General features: G+C 41.9%; 1 protein-coding gene across 2 annotated transcripts; it reads left to right on the forward strand.

Annotated features, from left to right (window-relative positions):
* On the forward strand, nt 1–9,229 carry hapln4 (hyaluronan and proteoglycan link protein 4). Of its 2 annotated transcripts, none has more exons than XM_018670364.2 (7): nt 1–232; nt 1,605–1,737; nt 4,463–4,652; nt 4,965–5,137; nt 5,310–5,425; nt 5,806–5,992; nt 7,885–9,229. In XM_018670364.2, exons 1-7 carry the CDS (start codon nt 230–232, stop codon nt 8,274–8,276), a joined length of 1,194 nt encoding a protein of 397 aa, XP_018525880.1. In that variant the 5' UTR covers nt 1–229; the 3' UTR covers nt 8,277–9,229. The 2 variants fall into 2 exon arrangements, with proteins under 2 accessions (XP_018525880.1, XP_050933351.1); XM_051077394.1 differs by lacking the exon at nt 1–232 and adding an exon at nt 999–1,091.
* Nucleotides 9,230–11,820: the final 2,591 nt, after the last annotated feature.

The following is an 11,820-nucleotide window of genomic DNA, read 5'->3' on the forward strand; positions in this document are numbered from 1 at the left end:
GTGCTGCGTCATCGGAGGACTGCGGGACCCACAAATACCGGTGGTTCCCCTGCAGTGCGAGAGACTAGGGATGGGACTGGAAACACACAGAGAGGGGGAGAGATAGAGAGGAGAGAGAGGAGGAGAGAGGTGAGTGCTGCTGCGGAACAACATTTAGCCTGGCTGAGGAGTTAAACGGCGCAGAGCGGCACATCTGCTTCATCCAGGCATTAATCCTGTTGTGATAGCCATGGTAAGTTCACTTCTGTGCTCAAATAGTGAGGCTCTGCTCTGCAGTTCTCTGTGCTGCATGAGAACTGCAGGGGATGATCACTGGACTAACCTTGAGAAAAAATGATGCAGCAGGGCTGTTTATAGTGTGCATTGTGCATGTGAAGTAGCTGCTTTAGTAACTCTGCTACACAGAGGCCTGTCTTCATATTCTCATGTTAATGTACTGCAGCAGTGCTGTTTCAGAGGAGGCGATTATTCACAGGTGACACTGACAATGCAGACCTCTAGCAGTGCATACAGTAACAGAATACCCAGCTGACTCTTTTTATTTTGTTGTTATTCCACCCACAATGATGTTAAAAAACCAACCTATGTATCTGAGCATGTGTTGAAAGTTTTTATTTTTCACAGAGCTGCCTCCTCTGCAATCCATTATGGATTTATGCAGCATCACCACCACTGGTGTCACACACAGTATACTGGGTCAAAACACACAAGCCACTCACTGTAGTGCTCTGTGCACCCATTACACACTCCCACCTAGAAAGAGCTCGTACAGATAATGAGCACTTGACCAGAACAGACAGCAGTAACTTCCAGGAAGAACAGTGTTACTCAGCAAGGTGATCCATCATTGTTCACTGCCAGAGGAGACTGCTCATATACTCTAATGAGAGTTTTCAAATGTGTTGCACCTATTTTCATATATTCTTCTGTTTACCACTGGCCTCCTCTGATGCAAGCCTTTCTCCCTCAGAACTTTCCAAATGCTTCCTGATCCTTCAGTTGGCACTTGGCACCATGGATGAAGAAGAGCCAAACAAGCTTTAAGTTTTGACTATCCCATGAGGACTATCTCTTCTTTTCATACTGTGACTGTGAGTGACAGAGCTGGCAGGTTAAAGCCAGCGTGACTTTCAAACCAAACACAGAAACTGTAGTTTCTTGTTTTGAGAAAATTGGAGCAGTCAGTTGTCTGTTGCCTTTTTCCAGATTTCACTGACCAGCTAAGCTAATCAGCATTTAAACACTTTTTAAACACAGGTTGAGTTCTCACTGGTGTTATGTTTGGAGGTTTCAGCGTGACTCAGAAAAAATGCTGGGGACTTTAGGATTTTGCCCATGGGTGCATGAGAAATGTGTGGTTATAGTCTACTGCTGTTTGTAAGTACAGTAGATGCCACTTTCATACCAAAGTTGTTATTGCCATCAACTTTTTAGGGTGAATACCAGGATGTTGTTGACCTTGATACCACTGCTTCTCTTCACCAATATATTTTTAGGTCTCTGCTGTGCCCCTGGAATATCACTGTGCCATTTTTTTCAAGTTCCTCTTCTTTAGGTGAATCTGTGATGCTCCTGTTTCTCTGTTTCTCTGTCCTTTCCTGCAGCTCTTAAAGTGGTCTCGGCCTCCGGCCTTTGGGGAAATGTTCTTTGTGGTTTTCATCCTGACTTCTGCCCTCTCAGTGACTTCCCTGCCCGCTGAAATAGAGAAGGGAAGGAGAAAAGTGGTGCATGTTCTCGGTAAGGACATTTTAATCTTTCATGTTTTGTACGATGCTCATTGGTGAAGCAATATGCGCAGATGAAATGTGCCCAAATTCATCAAAGATACAGTGCATAGGCCCACTGCAGAGATCCTTTTCACGCAGTGGTGAGATGGCTGAATGGTTGAACGGTTTTAATAACCTCTGCTGGCTCACTTTTAGACTTATATAGTAGCACCCTTTGAAACCAGGAAGAATACACTTGTTAAATCTCCTCCTGGGTTTCACGATCCAGAAGTCTCCACATTACATACAGAGAGGAGAAAATCAAATCCACTCACATGATTATCTAACTGAAGAAGCTTTGGAATAGTTACCCACAGGTTTTAATGCAGTATTTTGGTGGTGTTATTGAGACATTGTATGTGGTACTGGACTGTAGAAACACACTCAACCTGACTCATTTTTCTACACTTATCACTAAGAATCATCACAACCCTAGAATTCAGTTTAATACATTAGCAAAGCCATTAATAACACTGCTCCAAAGTATTTATCTGACAACTGCGATAAACTCCATTTATTTACTTGCCAAGAAAACTGATGACACTAGGGATTAAAACAATCGACTGCATGAGACCTGGATGTCTACATTATCTATAGAGCAGAAGCTGACAGAAATACAGTTGTTTTTGTATTAGTAAGATAATCTCGAATGATTGAATTCCTGCTTCTGCCTACCAGGTACTGTCCCAACAGAACTGCTCAGAGATGATGATGTAGATTGATTTTACTGGAGTTAGTGGTATAAGTACAGTATTTACATCATTTACTCCTTTCACAATGTAAAGATAGTTTATTATAAGTTAAACTCCTGCATTCACGTTTTTACCTAATTAAAAGTACAGAAATAGTATCTGCATACAGTACTTATAATGTTCAGAATTTATTCCATATATAATGTGTTATTGGATGATTATCACTAATGTATCAGTGTATAGGGGTCATTTCATGATGCAGCAGATTGACTTTTTGGGTAGTGTAATAGCAACATTATACCCTATATTATATGCTCTTCATATGTTTTGCACATAAAATCTTAATAACCAAACTTTGCTTTGCAGATTAAGTAAAGTAACTAGAACCTACAGCCACTAGATAAATGCAGTGGAGTAAAGGGAATCATATTTCCTTCTGAATAAAGGGACCCACAATTGTGCTTAAAGCTGCATTAAATGATTTTTGGCCACCTGGGGGCAGAGGAACTCTGACTGACACACACTCCCCAGTCATATTATTGCCAAATACAGTATGTTAGGAAACAATTGCCTGCAAACAGGCACAGAGCAGCAAAATCATCCAGTCGTGTTTAGAGCCACCTGTCCAATATTTACTCTCCTTTTCTCCCTGTTTTAGTCTCAACTAAGTCTCCAGTTAGCTGTTGTTTGTCTGTCAGCTGTTTTGTGATGAGCAGATGGTGTACAGTGGGTTTATTCAAAGTTCTCTAATAAACAGCTGCTTGCTGCTTTTTTTCAGCCTCTAGTTTTACCAGGACAGTATAATGCATGTAGAGGTGCATACCATCAGCTTCAGATCTCCAGTCCTTCACACAGGCACCCTGACTAACCAGCAGCAGTCACTAATGCCATGACAAGGACATAAACCCTCCCCATCTGCAAACACCACCAGTTTTTACCAGCACTCCTGCTGTCAGGACTGTCTGTTAACTGCTGTCTCCTTAATGAAATGGTAACATGGTGTTGTTTGTCCTAACATCAGTGTGTCGCAGCGCAGCCTTCAGTGTTGGGAAATAATGTGCTTTAAGTTTTGATCAAACATGCTTTTGATGGCTGCTGGTGATAAACAACTTTGCAGAGAGCAGTAAGCAGTGACAGGACTAATTGCTGACTGGCACGGATAATTGTAGGTGCCTTTATCTGGTCACAACATAGCAGAGAACCTCTTGCAGCCGCTCATTAAATGTTTTAAATGTTTACACCACACTTGTCATGTGCGTACTCTTTGGTTGCCTAGGCAAGCACACACACAAAACGCAAACGGCGTCTAAACAAATGTCTGCCAAAAATGCAAACTAGTTCTTGTTATTGCCCATTTGGATGGTGAGGCCTGCACTTACCATTAGTCTTGGGTCATTTTGGTGAATTGCTCTCGGCAGAGGTTGAGGTTGATATTTTGGAGTGGGAAAATAAGTTGACAGATCTGGGCAGAAGAGAGACTAAACTCTACACTGGACCCTTTGACTGAAAAAAAAAGAGAAAAAGTTCTCCAGTATTGATATGCCAAATGTTGAGGCACTAATGTTACAGCACAAGTAAACAGCACAGGCTTTATAAGCTGAAGCTGGTTCAATTCTACAGGCATCCTGCTGTTATATCCCTCACAAAGAGAATCAGAGATTGAATTTTACAATTAGAACACGAATTACAAATACTGGCAGTGTCAAGGGGGATTGCAAACAGCACTGAAAGGACTTGACTGAACTGAATTCCTTGGGCATTCATTTGCATGCACCATTTTAATGAATATTTACCACTAATTTAACTAATTTACACAATTCAAAATATACATTTCTGGCCATAAGAGCAGTACTGTGTCAATGATGAGATAAAGTCAAAATCATCAAGTATAAATATAAGTAGACAGACCAGCAAAAGTAAAGAAAACATTTTAATTTTATCAATATAATTCTGCAAATGTTTTAAGTATTGATGATTCAGCCTTTTGTGTCTTCCTTTCCACAGAGGATGACACTGGAGCGGTCATCGTGCAGACTGCTCCTGGTAAAGTGGTGACACATCGTGGTGGCTCCATAACTCTGCCCTGCAGATTCCATCACGAGCCAGAGAACACCGATCCTGCTCGGATCAGGATTAAATGGACCAAAGTGACAGACGCGCTGCAGTTTGAGGATGTCTTTGTGGCACTTGGAAGGTAAATTCTGCATCTTCATTTTTCAGTCAGTCAATCTGTAGCTATTGTTTTGATAAAACTTTCCTGTTCCTCAGTTGTAGGGTTCAAACCAACAATAGTGTTTGTTGATCTGACTGACTGATTTCCTTTTGCTACCATGGTATACTACTTAAAACAGATCATGTTTCTATGGAGTGAGTATTTTTATGAACCCATTTGTAAAAAAATGCACAGCTCTTCAAGTATCCCTCTAGAGTTGATCCCTGAAGAATTTATTTCTTGTTGTGCTCTTAGCAACTTTTCAGGAACTTAAATTCCTGTTGATCTCTCCAGGCAGCAGCGTGTATTTGGATCGTACCGAGGCCGTGTGTTTCTGGAGCAGGCAGGACCAGGTGACGCCTCAGTGATCATCCAAAATGTCACACTGGAGGACTATGGACGTTACGAGTGTGAAGTCACTAATGACATGGAAGACGACACAGGATTTGTCAACCTTGACCTGGAAGGTCAGGAATTAGCTCGATCTGGAGGAGATTTGGTCAAAGCTACGACATATCTATATCTCAGTTGTACTTGTTATTGTTGTTATCAAACTGTTTCAGCTCACAAGAGATTGAGGTGAAATTCGTAACTTTACAGCCTCACACTAAACACTAGACTCTCTCCTTTCACCTGTAGGTGTAGTGTTTCCCTACTATCCCCGCGAGGGGCGCTATAAGCTCAACTACCACCAGGCTGAGGATGCCTGCAAACAGCAGGACGCCATCCTGGCCTCCCACTCTCAACTGCACAAGGTAAATTTACACCATCCCTGCAGTTCAAGCATGTGAACTCTGTCATATTCCAGGCAGAAAAAGGATAGGGTAGTAGTTACAGATCACTACCAAGGATCTATGCAGAGCTGTAGTACATAAATTTAATAGGCTTATATTTAGATGTAATGATGCACCTACAGGCTACAACCCAGCAGTAGTGAGTCTGAAATTAACAATATGCATATGACAGGACCAGACATTTTACTGCAGGTCCATCCTCCCATTTAAAAAAATCCTTATACATTAAAGACCAGACTAATGGAGTTATGTCAGGGGAGATAAACCTCATTCTTCCTCCTCTTAACAATGTCTTTAATCCTTCAGTATGACCCACTAACCTACATTATCTCCTTCCGCAGGCCTGGCTTGAAGGACTAGATTGGTGTAATGCTGGATGGCTGGAGGACGGCTCAGTCCAGTACCCTATCTCTCATCCCAGAGACCAGTGCGGCCGCAAGGACAACCCCGCTGGTGTCCGTAACTATGGCTACAGGCATAAGGAAGATGAGCGCTATGACGCTTTTTGCTTCACTTCCAAGCTCAATGGTGAGAAAAAGAGAGATATGTAGGCTGGCCACTGCAGTGGTGTGCACATGCGTGTGTGTATCTGAAGATCAGAAACACTTTGTACATGATCATACACCTAAACATCAACATCAAGTCCAGTATGTAGCATCTGTGGCTCATGATTGGAAGAGAGCAAGACACTGGAGGAGCTAGATTGTTGTGATACCGTATAGAAAGAGGATGTATCATGAGTGTTGGACCGTGGGGAAATGAGGCCCATGTCTCTGATCTCTGCCTGTGATCTTGCAGGCCTAAGGCTATTGGATTTAGATCAGGCTGTGTTGATTCAGCCCTGCTAGGGCCACACTGTCCTCTGGGTGCCAAGCACTGGCTTTCATCTCCCAGTTCTTTGATTTACATCACATTCCCTCAGAGAGTCTGCGAGTGTCTCTATCACACATGCCACCTCCAGGTTCATAAGCTCAAACAAACTTGGGAAAGTAGGAGGCTGGATTAGTTTTTTTTTTTTTTTTTTTTCAGCATGAAACTTATGTGTAGTCTCTTGGTAATTGAAACAAGTCAGCACTGGTTATAAAGTTTGTTATTTTGGGAAATACACTTTATTTGGTTTTGTGTTGAGCTAAGGAAATTGATACATCTCATATTGTACAACAAATAGCTAGTACTCGTACAGGTTATTGGATGTAACCTGTTAATTTGTGAGCTTTAGACGCTAGTAGGTAGATTTTGTTAGAGTCATATGAGGCCAGACTGGCCCTTTTCCTCTTCTTTCAGTCTTTGGGCTAAGCTAAGCTAACAAGCAACTGGCTGTAGTTTCATATTTAGCCTACAGACATGAGACAAGTATCAGTTTTATCACCTAACTCACAAAAGCAACTAAGCGTATTTCCTAAAATTTGGAACTACACGTCTTAAAACATTTACTGTGTTAGTACAGTGCATCATTGGTTAATAGGGAATTTTTAAAATTCAGTTTGGAAAAACCCAAATTCAAACTAGCATGGACATCTTTGAAGTTTGAAAGAGAACTAGAACTTCTTATGCATTTTAATAACTAAATAGATAGAAGACAAAGCTCTTCATTTGAATCGCAAACCCATTCTGGGACAGCCTTGGCTGTGAAAAAAGAAACAGTTCCTTTCCTCAGTGAGAAAAAGGTAGTATGACAGAAACCTTAAACGATTGCTCATGGCTTCCCTTGTGTGTTAATTATTGTGGACAGTCTGTTGTGGGCAGGAGGTTTCTGCAGTGGTCGTGACCGATACTGTTGCTCAGTCCAGCTGGAAGGTATTTACTGAATGTCCCCTGGGGAAATATGAGACAATATTCTGCCTCTCTAATAGCCACCAGTCACATAAACAAGCACAAAATCAATAGCTGAGCCAAGTGCAGAACTGAGGTTGTGGACACAATTTTCATGATAGCAGTTGTTCGGAAAATTTTTGGTTAGGTTTTTTATCCTTTGTTTCTTTCTTACGAGAAGCTATGTTGTGATCCAGCTCACTACAAACAATTCAACCAATCAGGACACCCATTTCTTTAATATTGCCAGGCGAAAAGTCTCCCTAGAGGTGAGATGAAAGCAAAAATGGAAGCGTTTTAAGAGTAATCTCGAGTTAGAGTGCGGTCTGCTGACAGAGTATTGCCTTTCGATTTTGAGCAGCTGCCCAGACAGTTGTTTGAATGGGTTGATATTCTGAACACAATCACGCAGCGAGGCCAAGAAGACTAAGAATATCTACCCTCGGGGCTCAGCTTGTCTCAGGGGCTCCCCTCTCTCTCACTCACTTCTCTCTCTTTCTTTCCTTTTGCCCTCCTGAACAATGCTCTTCCTCTGTTTCCCTTCACCTTTTCACATGTTCTTACAACAAACATACTCTCCTCTCTTCTCCCTCTATATTCCCCCCCAGGCAAAGTGTACTTCCTCAAACGCTTTAAAAAGGTGAACTATGTGGAGGCGATGAAGGCTTGCATTCGAGATGGTTCTGTGGTGGCCAAAGTGGGTCAGCTGTATGCAGCATGGAAGTTCCAGCTTCTGGACCGCTGTGAAGCCGGCTGGATGGAGGATGGAAGTGTTCGTTACCCAATAGTCAACCCCCGTTCCCGCTGTGGAGGATCCCAGCCAGGCGTCCGACACCTGGGCTTCCCAGATAAAAAATTCCGCCTTTATGGGGTCTACTGTTTCCGCAAGAACAAGGATGAAACAGCAGGTGGTACTGAAGTGACGAAAAGCCCTACAGATAATTTGACAAGGAGGAAGAGCAGTAACAGCATCCCCATGAATGCCACAAGGGTGATTTAAAAGTGGAAAGACTGAGAGCAGGAAGGGGGGGTGCAATTTTAGATTTGACTGCAGCAACTGTCGCCTAGCAGCCAGACTCCATTCATCGCTTTTAAAGTAAAACACTCACAGACAAGATGTACTCATTTGCAGATTTGCCAGAGAGAAGTGAGGCTGTGTAAAATTAAGGGTGACATCTTTAATAGGGTGATTTTCCTTTCGTCTACAGTCAGTCAATCATCTTAAGGAGTGAGTATGTTAGCACATCTGTTGCCGGAAAACTGTAAGATTAAACAGTAGCTTGATCATCACTCAGACACACATCAGATCAGATGCCATGAATATCCTTGTTTACGTGTGTGTGTTTGTATGTGTGTGTGTGTGGGGGGGGGGGGAACATATTTTTTGGCCCCCGCTGTGGCTCCTGCGCACTGAGCCCCAGCCTAAGCCAGGATCCCAGTGCCAGGGTGAAAACATTCATTACTGGGTGAGACGGGATGATCTGCCTCACTGTATGGAAAAAATCCAAGATGCCCTGTAAGTTCTGATTGTACAAAGTGTAATTGCCTGTAACCGGGTGCCATGCTTGGTTAGCAACCCTCTGGCACAATGTGAGTCATTTTTCTCATTAACTAAGACCTGGCAATCTCATCATCAGAGCTGAGCAGGCCAAGTAGTAAATATTGCACTAGCTCTTAAAATATTTGCACTTTAAATACATAGAGCTTTATTTTATGATAGCGTCTTAGCTTAGACTTTAGTGAGCATGTATTGTTTGGCTGAGAGTAATCACTAGGGCTGAATTAGCAGAAATACAAAGCTACAGTAACTGCTATTTAACATACTGCACTTCTATGCTACCTGGTTCACCAATTGCACTATGCACATACCTTTATTACAGAGTACGTTTGCCACTAGAAAATGGATGAATGTTCTGGAAGAAATAAAAGTCTTGAAACTGTTGATTTGAACAACATGTGTTTGGGTACAGTTTTTTCTTCAAGAAGATACAAATCAGAGTTAAGGGGAACCCCTGATTGAATGAGAGGAGAAATAAAACGAATGCTCCGCTGCCTCTGTACAAGGTATGTGGGGTCACTAAATGGTCTGATGAGTTTAAAGTAATGGACACTGAATGCATTTATATAGAGCTTTTATCCAAAGCAATTTACAATGTGCCTCATTCACACACAGTCACACTCTAATTCAAAGAGCAGCTATGCAAGGCACATGCCTGACCACTGGGAGCAATTGGAGGTTCAGTCTCTCGCTGGGACAGATCAAGGGATTGACCCTGAGTTTAATGGATAACCTGCTGTATCTACTGAGCTGCAGCTGCCTATACCGTCTGTAAGAAATGCATGTAGAGGATACAGAGTAAAACAAGTTCAAGACTTGTTGCAAAAGCACTCTGAAATGTAGCATTCTTGCTAACATTAGCTTTGTACCACCATTTAGCACAGTGTCAAGAATGGTAAACACTCTGCAATGCAAGACCCGTATTTTACTGCAATAATGTGAGTAGACCTTAAGGCTGTGGACTGTGGTGCTTTGAGCTGAATGCTAATATGCACAGTGACAATGCTAACATTCTGACATTTAGCAGGTATGATATTTATCATGTTCACCTATCTTAGTTTAGCCTGGTGGCATTGATTAGGACTAAACACAAAGTAGTTTGAGGGTTTGATGGGAATGTCATTTGTTTTGCAGGTATTGACCATAGACAAAAGTATTTGATAAATTACATTCTAACCTGATAATGGCACCTGATTAAAAGTTAAGCTATCTACAAAATTACTACAGATTATCCTGAGAGGAACACTGATGTGTGTACCGCAGCTCATGGCAATCTATAAAGTGTGAGACATTTCACTCAGAATTACAAAATGCCAGTGTCATGGTGGTGCTGGAGTCAGAAGGATATATCCTTATCCTTAACTGTGAAGATCTGTACGAAAGTTTATGCAAATCCATTCAATTGTTGTCAAGACATTTCACTAACAGCCAAAAACGTGAACCTCACTGTGGCACAAGAGGAAAAATCAGGTCCAGTCAGTAGGTTTCATCCTCAGGGGACCATGAATATCTGTACAAAATTTCAAAGCAACCCACTCAATAGTTGTTGAGATATTTCAGTATGGATCAAAATGGTGGACCAGCTGAGCAATGAACAACACTGCCACCCATGGAGCCAAAGTTCTGGCATGATTACACCTGAGGTTTATTTTGTCTTTAAAAGTCCACGTAGAGTTTGGACATTTCCATTTTGTCAACTGAGAGCTCAGATACCTAATACAACTCCTGACACATTCATCTTTATGTTAACAGTCAATACTAACAACCAATTACGTGAGTATGAGTCACAGTTGATAAGTGATGAATCTTTCACTCTGCAGTATATGTGCTTGGCTGTGCCTCATGTGTCCCAGTGTTTGCCAGTGAGACAAACTGCTGAGCAGTGAACCCAGCTCTGAGTGGGAGTGAGTTGGTGCTGCGCCAACACAGCAGAACAAACCATGTTATCGTCATAGCAACTGACAGCATGTAATTAAAGTCAAGTTCATGGCAAGTCCAACATCATGAAATAATTGCAGTGAGTAACAAACTTGAGCTGTGAAATCACATCTGCTGCATATTGATAGCTTTGTGCTGTTTTTGTTTTGTTTTGTTTTTTAAAAGTTTTTAAAAGGGAAAAGAAGCTCTGAAATGACCTGGATGATCAAAGATGATGATTTTAATGATTCGCTGAGCACTCTCACCAGCCCCATTAGCCTGTGCTGCTGTGTGAATTTAGAGTCACAGCCACTAAATTAATAAGCAAAGTCTTGCTTGATGCACTATGACATTTATAATTTATGGAGAATTATGTATTCCAGATTTCAGCGCTGAAGTAATTTAGATGTTTTTTATGTTCTCTGGATTGTGATGGTAACCCATTTGACATGGCATTTTGCAGCTTATATAAGAGTGCGATCATCATAAATAGCAGCCAATACGTCAGATTTGACTGTCAGAGCTTTGGCAAGCAGAATGACAGATCTTTATGCAGTGATCCTCTGTTAACAAGTATTGTAAGAGTAATGGTAGCTACATACTGGACCAACTGAGTGCTCAAAGAAACCAACAAACTCCACAGATGGTGAGCTCAACAGGCCAGGCAGCAGAAAATCCTCATGAGGCAAAACATTAGAGAGGGACTGGCCTTGATTAAAGCTCCTTCACACACCCTTCGTTCAGTGACAAGATAAACATTAAATGTAAAGATAGAGAGAAAAGACAGACAGGTAGAAGGATGGCGCACTGCAGAAAAGTGATTGAACCCTTTAAACTAGTTTGCTCAGAAGATGACAGTGCTGTCTTCATTTCATCAGGCCTCCTCATCGCCTTTTCTTCAGAGAACGAAATGAAATTAGGTGACCCTATAACAACAGAGAGCTGCCACACAATAAATTCAAGGGGATGGGATGACGCTGGCTCTCACTTGGCTCTCATTTATCAGCCGGTGACAGAGGGCAGGGCCCCTGAACAGGCCTGAGATAGAAGCATAAAGGAGGTGATGACA

This window comes from Lates calcarifer, linkage group LG17 (assembly GCF_001640805.2).
Source record: "Lates calcarifer isolate ASB-BC8 linkage group LG17, TLL_Latcal_v3, whole genome shotgun sequence".
Taxonomy (NCBI): domain Eukaryota; kingdom Metazoa; phylum Chordata; class Actinopteri; family Centropomidae; genus Lates; species Lates calcarifer.